This window comes from Biomphalaria glabrata, chromosome 4 (assembly GCF_947242115.1).
Source record: "Biomphalaria glabrata chromosome 4, xgBioGlab47.1, whole genome shotgun sequence".
In the NCBI taxonomy this organism is placed as follows: domain Eukaryota; kingdom Metazoa; phylum Mollusca; class Gastropoda; family Planorbidae; genus Biomphalaria; species Biomphalaria glabrata.
In genome coordinates, this window is record NC_074714.1 from 47,669,472 (window position 1) to 47,688,203 (window position 18,732).

The 18,732-nt window shown below is 37.7% G+C and overlaps 3 protein-coding genes across 8 annotated transcripts in view; 2 read left to right on the plus strand and 1 right to left on the minus strand.

Moving 5' to 3' along the window:
• LOC106074534 (synaptophysin-like) overlaps positions 1 to 18,732 on the minus strand; it is an 81,592-nt gene that overhangs the window by 11,491 nt on the left and 51,369 nt on the right. For all 5 annotated transcript variants that reach the window (XR_008777615.1, XM_056027199.1, XM_056027198.1 and 2 more), the window contains one exon: positions 3,054 to 3,175. Coding sequence is in view for 4 of the 5 variants with exons in the window: in XM_056027199.1 (XP_055883174.1) it covers positions 3,054 to 3,175 (122 nt within the window). In the remaining variant the exon portion in view is untranslated. The remainder of the gene's footprint in view (positions 1 to 3,053; positions 3,176 to 18,732) is intronic.
• Positions 6,095 to 9,751, plus strand: LOC106074535 (uncharacterized). Its single transcript, XM_013235312.2, has 3 exons — positions 6,095 to 6,287; positions 7,376 to 7,515; positions 8,188 to 9,751. Exons 1-3 carry the CDS (start codon positions 6,285 to 6,287, stop codon positions 8,678 to 8,680), a joined length of 636 nt encoding a protein of 211 aa, XP_013090766.2. The 5' UTR covers positions 6,095 to 6,284; the 3' UTR covers positions 8,681 to 9,751.
• Positions 11,103 to 15,663, plus strand: LOC106074536 (uncharacterized). 2 transcript variants are annotated; one of them, XM_056027201.1, is made up of 4 exons: positions 11,103 to 11,270; positions 11,364 to 11,551; positions 12,688 to 12,824; positions 13,091 to 15,663. In XM_056027201.1, exons 3-4 carry the CDS (start codon positions 12,760 to 12,762, stop codon positions 13,584 to 13,586), a joined length of 561 nt encoding a protein of 186 aa, XP_055883176.1. In that variant the 5' UTR covers positions 11,103 to 11,270; positions 11,364 to 11,551; positions 12,688 to 12,759; the 3' UTR covers positions 13,587 to 15,663. The 2 variants fall into 2 exon arrangements, with proteins under 2 accessions (XP_055883176.1, XP_013090767.2); XM_013235313.2 differs by lacking the exon at positions 11,364 to 11,551 and having other exon boundaries at positions 13,091 to 15,662.

Consider the following 18,732-nt stretch of genomic DNA (forward strand, 5'->3'; position numbering starts at 1 on the left):
CGTTACATGTAATAAAGAGAAACTAAAAAGATTTATTCTTCTTACAAAATGAGATAAATTGGCAACATGAAAAAAAAAAAATCTTGACCTACTTTAGCACTTTAGGTAGAGTACAGATGTATACAAATGACTTGACAAGCAAGATTTTCCCCTCACAAATAAAAATTAATATCTCCATTGTCATTTGTCATACAAACTAGACATAGATCTAGCTAGATCTAGACCTAGACTTAGATCTAAATCTAGATTCAAGATCTAAGTCTAGGTCTAGAACTAGATTTTTACTATATAACTATAATCTATATCGAAGTCTAGATTTAGAAATAGATCTAAGTCTAGATCTAGAGTTAGATCTAAGTCTATAGACCACTATAGTCTATATCTAGATCTAAGTCTAGATTTAATTATCTAGATCTAGAAATAGATATAGAAGCTTGATATAGAATCTACTATATCTAGACTAGAACTCGTATGAATTTACACATTTAATCTTAAAATTACTAGACCTAGGCCAATGTTATGACTTATGATCATGAATAGATAGTAGGCCTTTTGAGTTAGTTAATAAATGGAAAATCTATTTTATAATGATCCATTGATACTTTTTTCCATTGTGACCTTAGATGCAAATTTTCTGTACCAACGTGCGAATCTATGAATGAAGCTTGAATTATTAATGAAGAAGTCTGTGACCTTTTTAAAAGACTTACCTCCCCTGAAGTTATTTATTAAAAAGTGGTGTAATGTTTTGAAAAATCTGCTTGCATAGATCATTTTAAAATTTAGATAGTTCACTTTCAGAAAGAAAAAAGTAGCAGCTGCATCAGAACTTTGAATGATCTAAAATATCAAGATGTTCGATTTTCATTTTCTCTTCTAGTTTCTGAGATCTAAATGGGATGGACAGACGGACGGACAGACAGACAGGCCAAACAAAACTAACAGCTGTCTTTTCCCTTTTCAGGGGCCGCTAAAAATTAAAAAAAATACTTATAATAAAAGAGATAATATAAGTAACACACATACACAGACAAATATGTTTGTAGGAAGTAAGATACTAAACATAAACTACAAGACTCAAAGAAAAAATGAAAAATAAAAGTCATAAATCACAAGGGCTAGAAAGTAAAGAAAAGACAGATCAGATATTTTTAAAAAGCAAGAGCTATAAAAAAAAAAAATTGACCCCTTTTTTTTTCCCCAAGATGTCAGACACCTTTCTTTTTTATAACATATATATCCTTGCATCTAGTCAATGATTCCTGTTACAAAAAGAAAAAAAAAATCTTGCATGAGCACAAGATAGAATATTGCCAAAGCAACTTCTGTCTTTTGTTGTATATTTGAATGCAGACTTGATTCAATAACAATGTCTGGCCCAGGGTGGTAATTTGGTTTCCCCTTTCAGAAAGGTTTGTGATAACAGAATGTACAGGAAAGGGATGGGGGTTGGGTGATGTGCATTATGTCAGGGGAAACGCAGTTTTTTTCTGAGTTTCTAATGCGAACACTTGTTTTGCATGTTTTGTTAGACCTAATGATAATAAATAATAATAATAATAATATTTATTATCCATGAGAAAATGTGTCTTACAATTGTGCATTACACATAACAAATCACTATAAGAGCAAATGAATTATATTATAGCACAAACATATGCGCACAAACTATATATTCATACCACAGTTTCTCTTAAACATTACATTGGACATTTGCATCAGAAATCAGTGTTTCATTCTATGATTTAATTGCCAAGGGAACACAAAAAGAGTTCCTGTATTTGTTTTTGTCATCGGTCTCTTTGTATTAAAATCTTGACCCAAATTATGCATAAAATCATTTTAGCTTTCTTAACAATGTTTTTCTTGAGTAGGTGACCGAATGCGATTTTTTTTTGTTGCAAATGATCTTACTAGTAGCATTTAGGATTTTGTGAAATTTGTTATGATTTTTAATGTTCAGATTGTCAAAACAGGCCGACAAGTTAAAACTTAAAATACTGTAGATGTGATTATTCAACTGCCTCAAAAAAAAAAAAAAATTACAGCTTTCCAAGTCCTAACTTAGTCAACAACTTGTATATATCTATTAAATTTACAACAAAATAGAGCATTTTCTATATTTCTGGTCATGTAAAACTTAATAAAAGGCTTGTGAGTCAATAATAAAATTTACATTAAAAGTATGAGTAGATATATAAACATATATATGGCCAAATGAGATGAATGTTTGTGCAGCATTAACATTATTAAACATAATGACTATAAATCAGATCTTGAGTGTCAATGTTGTTTTGTAAGGTGTGCCAATGTCTATGATTTAAGACTCAAACTTTGAGCTATCATTTTGATTTATAATAGAAAATATGAATAGCTCAAAGGCTGGTCTGACATTTTTCTAATCAGTAATAGCTGGAGATCTAACAAAAAAAAAACATAAAGATATGTTTGAGTGGGAAGTTTGGTTTTAACAGAGCAATAGAGAGAACTGGTGAAGAAAACACTCGTGATTCCAAAACAGTTGGAATGACTTAAGAGGTTATTTCCCCAAGTGTCAGGTATCAGTTGCCCTTTTCAACTGGTCAAGAAAACACTCATTATTCCAAAACAATCCAAATGACTTAAAAGGTTATTTCCCCAAGTGTCAGGTATCAGTTGCCCTTTTCAACTGGTCAAGAAAACTCTCGTGATTCCAAAACAGTCCGAATGACTTAGGTTATTTCCCCAAGTGTCAGGTATGAGTTGCCCTTAGGCAATTATTTTGTAAGTATTCAAATTCACACTTAAGCTCTTTGAATCTATTTTGATTATTGTGCTGAAATTCTCTTAGTACTAAAACAGGTGAGCTGTAGGCACTTAAAAAGAATGGACTTGCCTCAGTGGCTGACAAGGAAAAGTGGAGGGATTCGGATATGCGAACTTTGAAAGCATCCCAACAGCGTAAGTCAAGGGACAGAAGATGATACTCTGTACAAACACCGTGCTGAAGCATACTGACTCCATCGCCATCAACAGTGCATAGGGATAAATAGTTCTTAAGTTTTATAACTTACTCATAGGGGTAGCTGTAATAGAAGGTGCGGTCTTCAGGTTGTGTTGCATTTGCACATAAGATGCTGAAGGTGGTGGAACTCTTATGGCTAGTGGTTGTAGCAAAGGCAAATATTGACAAGACCTGAGGAAATAGTAAAAGGAATAATGACATTAGTATACCCTCACACAGTACCACAATATCTATTACAGAGATTATCAACAATATGCACACACAATTTTGCAGCATTCATATGGTGACACTAAGAAATTCTGGCTTATCATTAGTATTTGATTAGCGAGGAACTACTATACTTTCTTAAATGTTTTATAATGTAATATGTGTAATAAAAAAAATAGGTCAGGTGATCTACACATTTTGAGATGTTTTTTTTTAAAGTCCTCAAAATAGAAGCAGCTAAGGCTAATTCATGATATATCACTAGCACTCTTCACACAAGAAGACATAAAATGAATGCAGCTATAAAAGCTAATGCAAATCAAGGCATGGGACATTTATTCCTTTTTTTTTATCTTCATTTCGATGACCACAAATAAAAGTGTAGAACTAAGAAATAACAAAACAATGCATTAAAGTGAAGGGGACCCAGATTGAGGAACAAACTAATTATGTCCAACGAATAAAGATTTTTAAAAATAACAACAACATACATTTTGATGTTTAGAATAGTATTTGTGAACAAATCAAAACCTGAATGATTGAACTGTATATTAGTTCTTAAGTACCAAACACTTGATTCAAAAGACTGGAAATAATAGTACATCTTCTCCACTATGAAGAGATGGCATGCATTAGCAATGACAGGAGAAAACCAGATGCAAGGGGAAAAAAAACAACAACAACAAGCCTGCATGTCTTGGTTATTAAATCAGAAATAGAAATTCTCATTTTTAATATCATTTCATTTCCCACCCCTAACACACACACACACACACACACACTGTGACACACTCACTCACAAGCCCAGGAAATAAATGAAAGCCAAAATAATGCTCACGTCTATTTAAAACCATGAAAGGGTCACATGACAGTGGACAAAAATATTTTGACATGTATTTCTTTTTTTTTTTCAAAAGGAACTGATAAAAAAAAAATTGTGTTCCGTTTCATTAAGTTGAAAACTAGAGCTCAGAAAATTAAAGAAACAAAATATGAAATATTTTTACTGGCACAAAAACTGAAGACAGACAAAGAACTAGTTAGAAGTAGAGAGAGCCAGAAAGAGAATTAGAAACAAGAGTTTCATTTTCAAACTTATTGTTACTGCATGTATACAGTTACTTCTACACTCAATCTACTACAGAACTCAAACCAGCAGGGACACTTTATACACAAACCAAACAGTAGATGGAAAGTGGCAATTTGTTTCCCACACACATGTTGGGATGATATTTGCCATCTCAATCAACAAACATTTAACCACTCCAAGATGCACAACTGTTCAGATCTAAACAGACACTTTGTATAGCTCAGCACTGCACACAATACACTGGAATTCTTCTTAGAATTTAAAAAAAAATAGTTTGGAGAACTTTGCAGGCCAGGGCAATTCAAATTAATTTAACTTTTTAAATTTTACATTATGTTATCCTAACCCCAAACCATCTTTAGTCCAAATTATCATTGTAAATTAAAATAAGACTTTTTATAAACGTCTTCAATGCCACTGACATCATAAAACCTTAACATCAGACATAAGTCAAAGAAATAGTCCTAGAATCAAAGACAATCAAGATGCAGCCGCTAGCCTTGACTTTTCATATTCATGAACCAAATAATCTCTGGACTCAGGACATCAGTTTGTTTGTTGGTTTGTTTTTTTCTCATATAATCCCATTTTCTAAAAGCACTTTTTGATATAAAATGCTTTTCTATACCCAATCAAAAGTCTAGAAATATAAAAATAAAAATAACAAAAAAACCTAAACAGCACAAAGAGAACAAACAAAAAAAAAAAGACGAGGTTTTAAAGAATCAGAATATAATCTGGAGCCTGGAATCAACATCAGGACCCATTGGAAGGGGAAGGGGGGAGGATTCTGTTACCAAACAGATCACAAGAAAACACACAGTTTGTTCATTACCGGATGAATAGATTAAAAGGAACATGAGCAGGGACTTGTGTTTCATCACTCTGTTGACTTGAGTGTCAAGAGATGGGAAGATAGGACGTGGCTAGAGTTATCTCAACATTCAACTGGTTTTTATTGACACTGCATGGACATATAACAAAAAAAAACCTTGAATCTCTCTTTATCTATGACTTGTGATATATTCATTGCATCCCTCCCACGGCCCTATGTGCCAAAGTGATGAGAGTCAGCTGGGGTCGCATGGCCAAAGTTCCAGATGTCATCTAATGATTATTGATGAAACGTTAGTGTGACATCTCTGTGGTATAATGGGTGAAAGGGAGAGCCAAGTGACTTTTCAAAGGATAGCGTTTTAGAAATTATTCAATGAATTATGAACATCGCCTATGTTTAGTCAACTAAATACTACAGAAGTCTCACCTACGCCTAAAAGCCTAAAGCCTCGCCTACGCCTAAAGCCTCACCTACGCCTAAAAGCATAAGAACGGCGAAGGAAGTTTAAAAGATGTTAATTGTCAGCAGGCCCGGCCTTAGGCCGATTGCTAAATTGGGCCCCGCAGTTTTAAACTTAGCATATCACTATCAGTCATGTCTCTTGTCACAGGCCAAGATGTAGGACTTAAAGGGTTAACATATTTAGTGTCTCGTTCAACTGAGGCAGCTTTATTTAACCCACTGGCGCCCATTAAGTTTGAGCCGTTTCCTATGCATGATGTATGTTAAAAGTTTATATAACGATCTAATTAATACTAATAGGGGCCTCGCAAACATCCATTAAAATGGGCCCCGCTATTCGTAAGGGCCCTGATTGTCAGCGAGAAAGAAGCAAATATTGGCTCTTTCAGGCTTCACTACAAAATAGGAATTTCCCGAAATCGGTTATAGAAAGTATTTTTAGATCACAGCTACGTTAAGCTATGTGCCAAGCAGCTATCTTAGTTTAGTTATTATACTAGCTTAGTCAGTGACACGTCATTTTTAACTATGTCTCGATCGACAGTCACCAGAAGAGACAGCGCATCAGTGAACGGCCTATAAATATGTCGCACAAACCGTGAACATCACAACACAGTCCACGCTAGTTACAGATCTAAAGCATACAGATTGTTCCCCTTGACAAAGTTTACACATTTCAAACCATGGTAAGTTTCTAGTTTATATTAAAACAGTGCTGGACAGCTCCAGTTATTTAGCGTCATGGGGCCACATATATTCGTTGAATAGTTTTATCTAGTGTAAATATTTGTAAAAAAAAAAAATCATTGATCTAGTTGAAAAGGGGGTGGGCCAAACTAACTTATGTAGCAAGCTACGTTCAAGTAAAGTGACCTTTTCAGACTTTGCGATCTAAAAGGCACATGATTTAAAGGCCATATGTTTCTGTTGAGGGTGCCATGTGACCAGCACAACGACCAACAGCCTTCACCTTTTCCCAAACTAACATCATGAACCCGTTAGATCTGACTGGACTCTCAGGCGCCCTAAAGGACCAGAAATTAAAAAAAAATCCCTTTACCAGGATTCGAACCCCGGTTCGGAAGACAAGCGCTTTACCACCCTCCTTCTTTAGGTAGACCGAGCTAAAGAGTTCAACTTTGCATAGAACTTCTTCTCCGCTATCTTTCGTTTGGAAACACTTCTTGGGAGAGAGGACGTGGATTACGGTGAGCTTTGTACTAATGTCATACTGCCAGTGTCCCCCAACGCTTCAACGTCCAGTCAATCAACAGGTGATAACAATCGAAAGTCTCCTTCAGGTAGAGACAAACTGGCGGGAAATCAATAACTTGTGTACAGGCGGAAAAATACCGTTTCTTAATGTTAAATAAAACTAGAGCTATAGAGCAGAGGTCAGTTCACACCGTTGACCAGATATTGTGGACATGTACTCACACAACACACGGTGAGGAAACAAAATGACACAATAGATCATTCCAATGAGACAAACATCGAGATTAGTTCACAGTGTGAATGGCAGATATTGAAGAGGACAATGATCGAATTTTTTAAAAACAAAGTAAGGTAGAGACCTAAAGCTAGTTTCAAATTTAAAAAACAACACAACAATAGCTTGTTTAATAGCAGAGCCAATAGTCGGCAACTAAACGTAACTTTCCTGCATTAGTATGTACTGTTTCTAGGGACGCAATTCTCGAGACTCTTCTCGTGTTGTGGGCGGTGCACTGCATGAAAAAAAAAACGCTATTTGGTCTTGTTTCCATGTCTACAGAGTCAGCAAGCCGCAAGCGAGTACATCTTCAAAATCATCTTCGTTGGAGACTCCAGCGTGGGCAAAACTTCCCTGATGTTACGTTACACTGAGGACTGCTTCAGCGACAGTTTCATCACCACCATAGGCGTCGACTTCAAGTAAGTTGTACTCTAAATATTTACTTCTGTCAATTTTCATTTGTATGTAGACCAGTTCTAATCAAATTCTTTCATAGATATTGTGTAATCAAAAGGATTGAATTACGAGTATTGAGATTATTAAACTCTGAGGTTCGAATTGTGGTAGAATTACATGTAAAAATTATAACTCCTACAGATAAGTTTGTCAGATGATATACTTGCACCATTTGTCTTGGATGTTCCACTCAACAATATCTCACTAATATAGAACCAAACAAAGACAATTCAAAGCATTGAACAGAAATCTTTGAACAAAATCCACACAGATATTACAGAGAGTTACAAAAAACTGAGTGGCCATGTGACTAGATCTCTATCACTATTTCCTTGTATTAATTACATGACTCACTCGTGACTTTCTGGTGTCAAAAGTTCAAACTCTTCATTAACGCTAACGATGAAGAACTTCTAAGCCATACTTCCACTATACTCCAGAGTCATCAATCAGACTGCAAGTATAGAAAAAAACAAACTGTTTTGATAAGATCTAATTCCTCTTTGTCTGTCATTAAGTTTTTAGAATGTTTTTATTTAGACCAAATTACTCTTAGAGTTCTTTGACATCTTATGTTTTCTCCCAAGTTTTCATTAAAATCTATTCCTATCAAGATCTTTTCTTTTCTTCTTCAGAATCAAAACTATCGATGTTTCAGGAGTTTCCGCCAAACTTCACATCTGGGACACCGCCGGTCAAGACCGGTTCAAGAATATAGTTTCCAGCTTCTACAGGGGAGCAGACGGTGTGGTCCTGGTCTTCGATGTCACCAACATGGACAGCTTCCAGAACATCGGGACCTGGATGAAAGATGCCCGCCACTACGCCTCTGACCAGTGCACACTCCTTCTAGTCGGTAACAAGTCAGATCTGGTCAAAGAGCGTGTCGTCTCCTTCGAGGCGGCCCAAAGTTTCGCGGACAGTGTCGGCCTCCCTTACCTAGAAACAAGCGCGAAAAGTTCCTTCAACGTGCACAACGCAGTCAACCATCTGGCAGAAACTCTGGTGAAGGAACGGAAAGAATCGTCCGTGCTGACTCCAGCCACTCCGGTTGGTTTTATTGACATCAGGGCCAGGCAAGTCCACACTGGATGGTGCTTCGGAAAAGACACCTGCTCAACATTATAAACCTATCACCGAACCTGTACCGGTACTCTAGACAGAAACAAGTGCCGAGAGAGGGATGTAAAAATATAAGAAGAGATACATCTTTATCATGTACACGATGATAACGACTAACAATAATTGTGTGGACATGAGTCTACTTCATGATACAGACACACAATAATTCTGTGGGCATGAGTCTACTTCATGATACAGACACAATAATTGTGTGGGCATGAGTCTACTTATGATACAGACACACAATAATTGTGTGGGCATGAGTCTACTTCATGATACAGACACACAATAATTCTGTGGGCATGAGTCTACTTCATGATACAGACACACAATAATTGTGTGGGCATGAGTCTACTTCATGATACAGACACAATAATTGTGTGGGCATGAGTCTACTTATGATACAGACACACAATAATTGTGTGGGCATGAGTCTACTTCATGATACAGACACACAATAATTGTGTGGACATGAGTCTTCTTCATGAAACCAGGTGTGACAGTCAACAATGACTAGCTGTCAACGTCTGCTACGAGTTGACTAAGTGCGAGCCACATTATATATTATATCAAATACGGGTACATCACTTTAACATTGGGTACAGTTCGTGGAGTCAGTGAATAGATTCTATACAATAGAATCAAATCTCTTTCAGCTCTCGTAACATTACAGAGACTCCAAAGGATTGTATATTCGTGTGTGAATGCAGGCGCATGGGCTACTTGAAACCATTTCTTAAATAAAACCGAAAGAAAACAACAAAAAATACTTCGCTCTATGAACTTAACTCTCCAAATCAAATCGCTTCTAAATAGTGAGTTGACAAAGCATCTAGAGTTCAACTTGCCTACATAAACAGTATAATAAGCCAACAATAAATGAATGAAAGCTCGACATCTGTCTATAAACTATACAATAAAATAATATGTACAATAAAAAACATCAACAACAAAGAAACAGGGCACTATTTGTATATGGCATTTGATTACCTTGTGATGAGATTGAAAACTAATACTGAAAACTGATAGTTTGTGTGTAAATACTAGTATCCATTAAATGTTAAATTGAAAAAAAATTATTTACGTGTTTCGTTTTGAATGGATTAAATCATTAGCTACAATGTTTGATTACAAAAAATATGATTCTGCTAGATGGGAGGAGTAGTCTTTTAAGTATTAAAACTGAAAAGTTTTTAGTCCCACAACATCTCGAAGACTTTCTAGCATCGATATGAAAAGAAAGTAAAGTTCCCCCTTTCAGACTTTGTGGTCTATAGGGCAAATGATGTAAAGGTCATCTGATTCTGTGGCCTACGGGTTTCTTGGGTGTCATGTGTCCGCCTTTACGTTTCAGGTACCCATTAGAGCTGGGTGGACTCAGAGGCGCCCAAAGATCCCGAAATTGAAAATCCCAGTCTTCACCAGGATTTGAACCTGGGACCCTCGGTTCAGAAGCCATGCGCATTACCGCTCGGCCACCGCGCCTCCACAGCATCGATATAAGAAAACAAAAACTCTTTGTCCTATGAGTGAGAATCGTACAATAGACATTCCATTTTTACACTCAGGTTAAGTACATTGTAAAATCAGACCGCGATGAAAGGTCGTTCCTTGAGAGTTTTCTGAAAGTTCAAGGATAACAAACGTCAAATCGAGTACACAAGTCTACTGTTATAAATTTGAGCAGTGCATTTGTCTATTGTCATTCCAGTCTCAGTTTCAAACAAAAAGTTTCTCCAATACAAATCATGAAATAGAATGCAATGGCAACAACGATCCAGATGTTGAACTAAAAGTGTCACAATGGTTAAGAATTCTTTTATTGACGGAGACATGATTTTGCTTACAAATGAAATCTACCAGAAGAGATATCACAACACGTGTGACTTAGCGATGATAGCCAGAGAATGTATGCAGTCCTTTCCATACCCTCGAAAGATTTTTTGAGAAGTCATGTTTTACAACCTCAAATGTTAAGTCCACGACCCTCTCCGTGGTCATAGCTAAACATGGACTGTGTCCACCTCCATACTGACCAGTTAAGAAAACAAACAAACCTAGGCTTTGTTTCTGTGCAGGTGAAGGACACATGGTCATTGCATTTCGCTCACTTCTCTGACGTCTTAAACAAGGATCAAAAAGAAAATAATACACCCTGAGAGTTGTCTATATAGCCCCTGGTACAATAAGTGAGCCACTCATTTGTCTATTCCGTAAATAGTACCTCGTAATTATCAACAACATATCACGTGTAGTAAAGTATAGACTTGCAATATAATTATTTAAAAAACACTAGAATCTAAGTGTGTGGTTACTATGTAGGCCTCAGTATCAGCAAGGCCTCAGTACCAATCGATGGGGATTTCCCGAAATGAACAAGAGATCTATTAATAGAAAAACGATGACGGAAGTACGCTGGTCTTGCCACGTCATTATGTCAACTCAAGGTCGCTTTCAACCATGCTGCTAATGCGAAGGGAAACGACAAAGGCGACGTACTAAATAAAATAGCTTGTGTAAAGTAGAACACAACCTTTTCATGGCACTTGTGTAACTTACCAACATAACCACTCAGTGGCAATCATAGCAAGCCATGGTAAGTTTTCAGTTCATACACAGAATAGTAACATACTTCTTAGTCGAAGATTGCGGCGCGTGAAAAAATGCAGAGGCCTCTACATCTATTTAGGTCCTTATGAAGCGAAGTCCAATGCCTGCTTTGCTATATCCAGAACAGACGGTGGACATCTAACAAGTGAAGGTCTCCTAGCTATAGTTCTACTTGACACAAGAAAGGGGACAGACAACAAAAGCTCCCGGGTAAAAACGTTGACGTTTAGAAGTTTCCCCTCAAGCCACACACACAGATGTCAACAGGTCTGTATAGAACGAGATGGTCAACTTCTTCTAGAGGATGTTGGATCGAGAGGCTTAACCTCTTGTCTACCTCATTGAGGTAGCTCGAGTTCGAATCCCGATGTACACTAATAACTCGAGATAAGTGGTCTATTCTAAGGCAGCGCGGATACCTTCAACCAAATACTCTTTCCCCCACACGCCCACATCCACCAAGAAGTTGGACCGAAACCATTCATCATAGAAAGCCTCACCACTGATCTGCGACGTCGCAACCTATAGGCTGTGGAGATCAATAGCTCTTTGCAACGTCATACAGACCTGAGACCTGGCAACACGCAATTGGTCTGAACTGCCCACAGGTTGTGACGTTGCAGGTCAGTATTCGGGCCTTCTATGACGATTGGTCTCGGTTGGACCAAAGCGCACGGAGCATGCTATAAGAAGAACGAAAGACGCGTTAAACAAAACCAATAATAACAACAAATCATTACAATCACGCTATCTGTAAAATAGTTCAAACTCCAAATGCAAATAACAATAATAGAACTGTACACTTAGACAGAACGTAATTGATAAACTATCCAAACCAGAGCACAACCTTTGGTCATAGCGATAAAATATTATCAGTAGTTGTTTGTTTTTACCACAATGGAATCTCATATGGGCTATTGAAAGTATTAGGCAACTGGCTATAGGAACCATTTCGATAGTGGTCAAGGCACGAACTTCCTGACCTCAAAGAGTTCATTTAGTAAACACCGACATCTCTTTAAAAAAAACGCATATAATCAAGGCTGTAATCTATCTCAAGTCTAAACAGAACTGTGAAGATTCTCCAGCGAGTTATTTCAAGGGAACGATTGTACTTCTTTCAATTCCAAATGTATTGACAAAGTTTGGTAGATATACGATTGTTAGACTATCTTAGTGACCTTACATATATCATAGAAGCGTACGGATTCTTGTTTAAGCTAAATTGTTTTGAAAAAAAAAAACACCATGCACTTTGCTTGTAAATACTAAAAAAAAAATAATTAATAATACAGCATAGTTGATCTAATCAAACTCAAACTTCATAATAGACCTACATAATGGACGCTACAGTGTGAGCTACTTTATGAAGACTGTTATTGTATTTGCTTCCATGTCTACAGAGTCAACAAGCCAGAGAGAATATCTTCAAAATCATTTTCGTGGGAGACTCCAGCGTGGGCAAAACTTCCCTGATGTTACGTTACACTGAGGACTGCTTCAGCGACACTTTCATCACCACCATAGGCGTCGACTTCAGGTTAGTGTTTACTATGCTGTACACAAAATATTTTTATCCCAAAATCCGTGCAAGTTTATCCAAGGCTAAGTAAAGTGTAATTGGCCTTAACAACATTTCATAGGACGAGAACTGTTTTTTTTTCAAAGACACTGCCCTGCTTTCATTTTTCATTGATACTTTTGGAAATTTGAGTAGAAATCAAAGCATAAACAATACAAAATCAATTTGACACTTAACATAACTTAATAGAAGTCAAAGTAAATGTTTTTTTATTTACCTAACAGAAACCAACCCACAGAGGTGTCAGGGATAAAAGTCAAACTACAAATTTGGGACACAGCTCCGCCTTACAGATTCAGACGTAAAGTGCCCAGCTTCTACAGAGGAGCTGACGGGGTAATGTTCGTGTTTGATCTGACCAACATGGACAGTTTCCAGAATATGAGCAGCTGGATGAAAGAGACTGCTCACGACCTCTCTGAACACTGCACGCTGCTTCTAGTCGGTAACAAGTCAGACCAGGTCAAAGGGCGTGTGGTCCCCTTCGAGGCGGCCCAAAGTTTCGCGGACAGTGTCAGCCTCCCTTACCTAGAAACAAGCGCGAAAAGTTCCTTCAACGTGCACAACGCATTCAACTCTTTGGCACAATCTATAGCGAAGAACAAAAAGAAACATGTTGAAGGAGGCAACTGCTGCAGGCCATGTGGACATCAGAGCCAGACCAGTGGACTACGACCAGTGTTTCGGCAGAGACATATGCTCTACTGCTTAGAAATCTGATCAGTGATTGCGATGACCGCGCGAGGTCTGCACACTTAGACGAGACAGACGGGGACATCACGGCTGTCACGAACCATTGGATGTCGCCACTATTTTTGAGTACCTTGATGTATGCAAGGTCATCTCTACAACGTCAGTATTCAGGGTTACAGCCTAGGCATCACTAAGAGATCGAAGGATGTCAAGTACCCTGTAGTGTAAGAGATGCAGACGTCAATGCCGCTTCAATGTCTGGCGTTAGTCCAGCCGCAATGCAGAATATTTTGTTGATATCACAAGCAAACAAGAAAGAACAAAAAATAAAAAGTTTTAGAAAGCAAGTGAACAGCTGATTAGGAACTAAAAGGTACTATAGTCTCTGTCAGGGGTCTTAAGTCCTCAACGTCTCTGTAAGGGAGCGCACGCAGTTTCATATTAAATTATTATTCAATTATTATTATTATTAAATTATGAAACATATTATAATAGCTGTTTACTTTGGTTGGCGACTTGTCGCAATGAGAAATTCAAACCAACATTAAAAACATTACTTGCTTAAGGAATTCAAAGCCACATTGACATGTGTAGTAAATTAGAGCACATCTAGACTAGTGTTCCACATCAAATCATTACAGGGGAGTATTTAAGGGAGGGAAGGCGGAGCTACAGCCCTGGGGGGGGGGGGCCTCCACAATAGAGATTTGAAAAAAAAATATCCGAATTTCGACAGTCAGAAATTTCCATTTTTTTTTAATTTTTTTTTTTTCATTTTTACGTGAAGCAAAAATGTTGTGGTTAAGAAGTGTACGCTAGTATCATGCTCGGAATAAGTCAATTCACCTCGGATTTACGACAATGCGTCTACCATGGTCTTACGCTCTAAAAAAAAAATACAATATTTTAAACTAAAATATAAATATTAAATATTTTTTCAAAAGGAAAGTGAGATTAAATGTACAAGAACTCTATTTCGTTCTTCTAAAATATATCTTGCTTTTAGAAGTAAGTATTTTCATTCATAGGTGAATCTTTATTAATGCTTTCGAAAAATTGTAGGGGCCTCCATAAAAATCCTGGCCCGGGGCCTCCACATGCATAAATCATTCTATATATTCAAATGTTAAATTAGTTCTGTCAGCCCACGCCATTAGGCGAGGAATTCAAATGATGACGATGGCCTGATTGCAAATTATAAAGATGCATCAAAGATAAACTGAACATGAATGACATTGCTAATCAAGATCACCTTATAATTTGACACAACTTACACGTCTGATTCATTATTGTGTTTTTACATGGGTCCACTTTATAAAAAAAAATGTCTCCACCTGCCAGTCAATTTATTCTTACACTGTTTCATTGGCATTTTAATTTGCTGTCAGGAAACTGGAAATGCAACGAGTTTTTAAAAACAAAATAAACTTAAGTTTACATTACATAATATTTTTTTTACGTTTTATTAGGGTTGGGGGAGGGGATTTAAATCTATTGCATTGGCAAGATCCCAAGTAAGCTCTTAGTGACCTTGACCGTTATTCCCATACAGGAAGTCTTGAGCTATGAAAAGACAGCTTGAATGATGACCAATAAGTCCCCAATGATGTTTACTTCTGGTGTAGTGGCCATTTGAAGTTGGTATCACAGGCCTGCCATTACAGAGGGGCTATTTTCGGCACAGCTAAAACAAAAAAACCTAAGACTAAGTTACGTATGAAGATTGTATTCGAACAGCGCGGTATCTTATCTTATAGACATACATCTATTCATGTTTGTAGTAATGGCACAACTAGTCATGACAATATTGCGAGATCTTGATCTCACCGGAAATTATTGTCACAATGAGACGTATCCAAACTAGACAATCGAGCCATTTCTTTTTCTTTTTTCCTTCCTAGCTTTTTATTCAACATTTCAGAGAGAGATAAAAAAAAATGTAGGATGAAATCCAAATAGCTTTTACAGTGTCAGTTCAATGGCGGATTTAACAAGTCAAATATAACAATAATTGCTTTAAGACAAAGCTTATATTGAGTGGCACTGCATAAACGAATGAATAATATAATTAATTTTCAATAGATCTAGATAAAATAATAAATGTGTACCATTGGAAATATTTGTATTAATGTTGTTGTTTTTTTGCTTAGCCCAACTTAGCCCTGCTTATAGCATGCTCAGTGTACTATGGTCCAATCACTTTTCTGAACCAGTTGGTTGGGGGGAGGGGGCTTATCTCCCATTAGGTAAATACATTTTCTATTTAAAAAAAATATTATTTAATTTATTACGACTAATTGATTAATTAATCGGTTCGTGTGTTGTCACCGACAATGAATTATTCTGCAGAATTTCAACTTGATCCGAGACTGGAAAGTGGGAGAGATGCCGCGTAATAGAGTCCACCCAGACAGACAGACAGAGTGAGTTTATACAAGGTTTGTAAACATATACATTCGTTTCGATAGAATGATAAACTAAGCTTGTGAGGGGAACAAAACCTTTGCCATAGATATACAAGTTTACTCAATGAAACAACGGTTTAGTTGATATTAAAAAAGGCATTTAAAACGAGTCTTGTAGGACGTGCTAGACCACTATCTATCGGTCCAATGAAGAAATAAAACCTGCCTTGTGGTCAGTATCGGGTTAAGCTAACACAAAGAAGAGGCCCGTGAAGAACACTTGAACATCTCGCTCGGCCAGCGGCGAAAGGCCACTTGTTTCAGGAGCTGACCAACAAAAGATTCCATTATGGGTCACTCATTGATCCAACAGTGGCCACGTATGGTCCCAGGGCTTCCAGGGGCCAAGCAGGTCGTGGATGAAAATGAAATGCTAGGTCAAGGCCGCACTTTTGTTGATACACTGGCTGCGAGACCAGGAAACATGTTTGTCTTCTCCGAGCCAAAACATACCAAGAGATTGGAGCGTGATGCCAAACGCCTTTAATATATATGACCATTGTTATGAAAGATGTGAACTAATGTTGTAGCTAGTTTGAAGCAGTAGATCTATTTAAAAAACGCAAGATTTTTGTATGCTATTAACGTGCAAAAAAAAAAAAAAGAATAAAATGAGGAGAATGACGTGATGCCATAAATGTCATGATAGTACATGTCATAGTGAAACACAGTCAGAAAAAATACAACAGAACACTGTTGCTGACTGGGGTCTGTGTTGTGTTGTAGCGTCATTCTAGTCCATCTAACGCTTATATGAGTATCAAAACACTTGAAACATCAACTTGAAGAAAAGAAGCTCAACAAATCTTACTCTATAACCAAAATAAACTTAAAACTTCTCTACAGATCTAAACTTCTTTCACGTAGAAATGTTTGCCAATACAAATGAACTAACAAGATTCCAACGATTTAAAACTTTATTTCACTCTTCGGTTCAAAACTACGCGTAGTTAGCAACCGCTTTAATTGATAAGACACTGATTCTCATACACTAAACGCACATGGTCCTGGCCCATCTCCGACTTCAAGTCTTCATTTCAACTTGCTTTCATCAATCCTCTATCCCCTTTTATCGCCTCTTGTGCAATAGTCGTACTGGGTGGCGCAGCTAGGGTTGGGGGGAGGAGGGGGAGAATTTGAAAATCCCACGGGTCCCCACTTCATTGGGGGAGGGGCCCAAATGAGTGGGTTTTTTTACATTAAATATTACGCAAAATGCAGGAGCTCCCAAAGATATCAAGCACACGGGCCTCCAAATGATGGAAAATTCATAGCTACGCCCCTGGTCTTACTCATGGTTACACCAGAATCTATTCAATGGCAAAGACTAACGGAGAGAATTCAACTGTTACATTAAACTGAACAAGCAGCAGTTCAATGACGTAATAAGTCGAGATATAGCCAACACTGAATAGCCGAGGAGACTGCTACGGTATTAAGTATCATGACTATCATCCCACACATAAAGCCTTTCTCACCTCTCCGGTCATCATCCACGCAGACTGTTACTTTCATGGACAGACCCTTCCCCCAGATTCCAAGATCTCTGGCCTGCCCACCCCCTACCTCCCATCGCCGCGGGGCAAGGACAGAGTCAAAGCAATCACCAAGTCATAAACCGGAAATAAGATGACATAAAGGGACAGTAATCATGGCCAGCCTATCACGACCTTTGATCTCGCCCGCCCATCCTCAACCCGCATGGGTTGTCTGAAACCAAAGAGAGAATATGACGTGGATTGGTTCACTATAAAGTGATTTTTTTAACCGAATTTTTCCTCGCCCCCACTCCCCCCCCCCCAGTGATGACTGACATAATTTCTAATTTGACCAAAAACATAAAAATAAATCAACTAGTGGAGTTAGACTTTAAATCGATAGCACTTTATAATGGCTACATTCCACAGAGGCATGAAACATAGGGAGACCAATAGTCAAGCTGATGTAACGTCGTCACGTCCACTAAAGTGTTCGCACGGAGTTGCACACCTTTGTTCAAAGGACATGCTTACAACAGTGCGCTATAAATGACGTCACAACCCAGCACCCAAGTATCTCTTGTTCCAATCCGCGTGAAGACTGAGAAGTTTAAACTCTGGGATCTTTAGTAGGCCACCCAACCTGACATTAGTTGGAGAAAAGTTCAGCCGGTTGGCCGTTGTGTTAGCCACATGATACCCTCGTGTAACCATCGGCCAAAGAAACAAGAAATTTCGTTACATCCTCTACCCTATATAATTTCAAAAGTCTAAAAGGAAATACGTCACAATGACAATCAGACCCGAGATTGCATTCACACATACACACATACTCATTTTTGGTTTCACTCTCGCACCTCCCTTACCCCTTTCCTCCACACAAATAAACTAACGCATGTATATCTCTAAACTTTTCAAGCACACTGCTCTCAAGAGTTTACAAGCTTCACAGCGAAGTTCTTCGTAGAACTGACTTCATTGCTTTTTTCCTTTCAGTGAGAAAACAATTGTAAAATTACTGACCACGTCATGACCAGCACTCTAGATCTGAAATAGATCTGAGTTTCGTCTTAAAGACACTGCCAGAGATACGTTCCGTGTAATACATTCTTTAACTACGCGATCAAGAAGGATTTACTGGCTAAGCTTTCTATCTTGTAGAATCTTCCATAGAATCTGATAGCTTAAGGTCGTTCCTGATTTCATCCCAAACCCTTCATTTTAGTTCTC

Coding starts and splice junctions, on each gene's coding strand:
- LOC106074535 (XM_013235312.2), top strand. Junction 7,516..8,187: donor ACCATAGGCGTCGACTTCAA/GTAAGTTGTACT, acceptor TTTCTTCTTCAG/AATCAAAACTATCGATGTTT.
- LOC106074536 (XM_013235313.2), top strand. Junction 12,825..13,090: donor ACCATAGGCGTCGACTTCAG/GTTAGTGTTTAC, acceptor TTTACCTAACAG/AAACCAACCCACAGAGGTGT.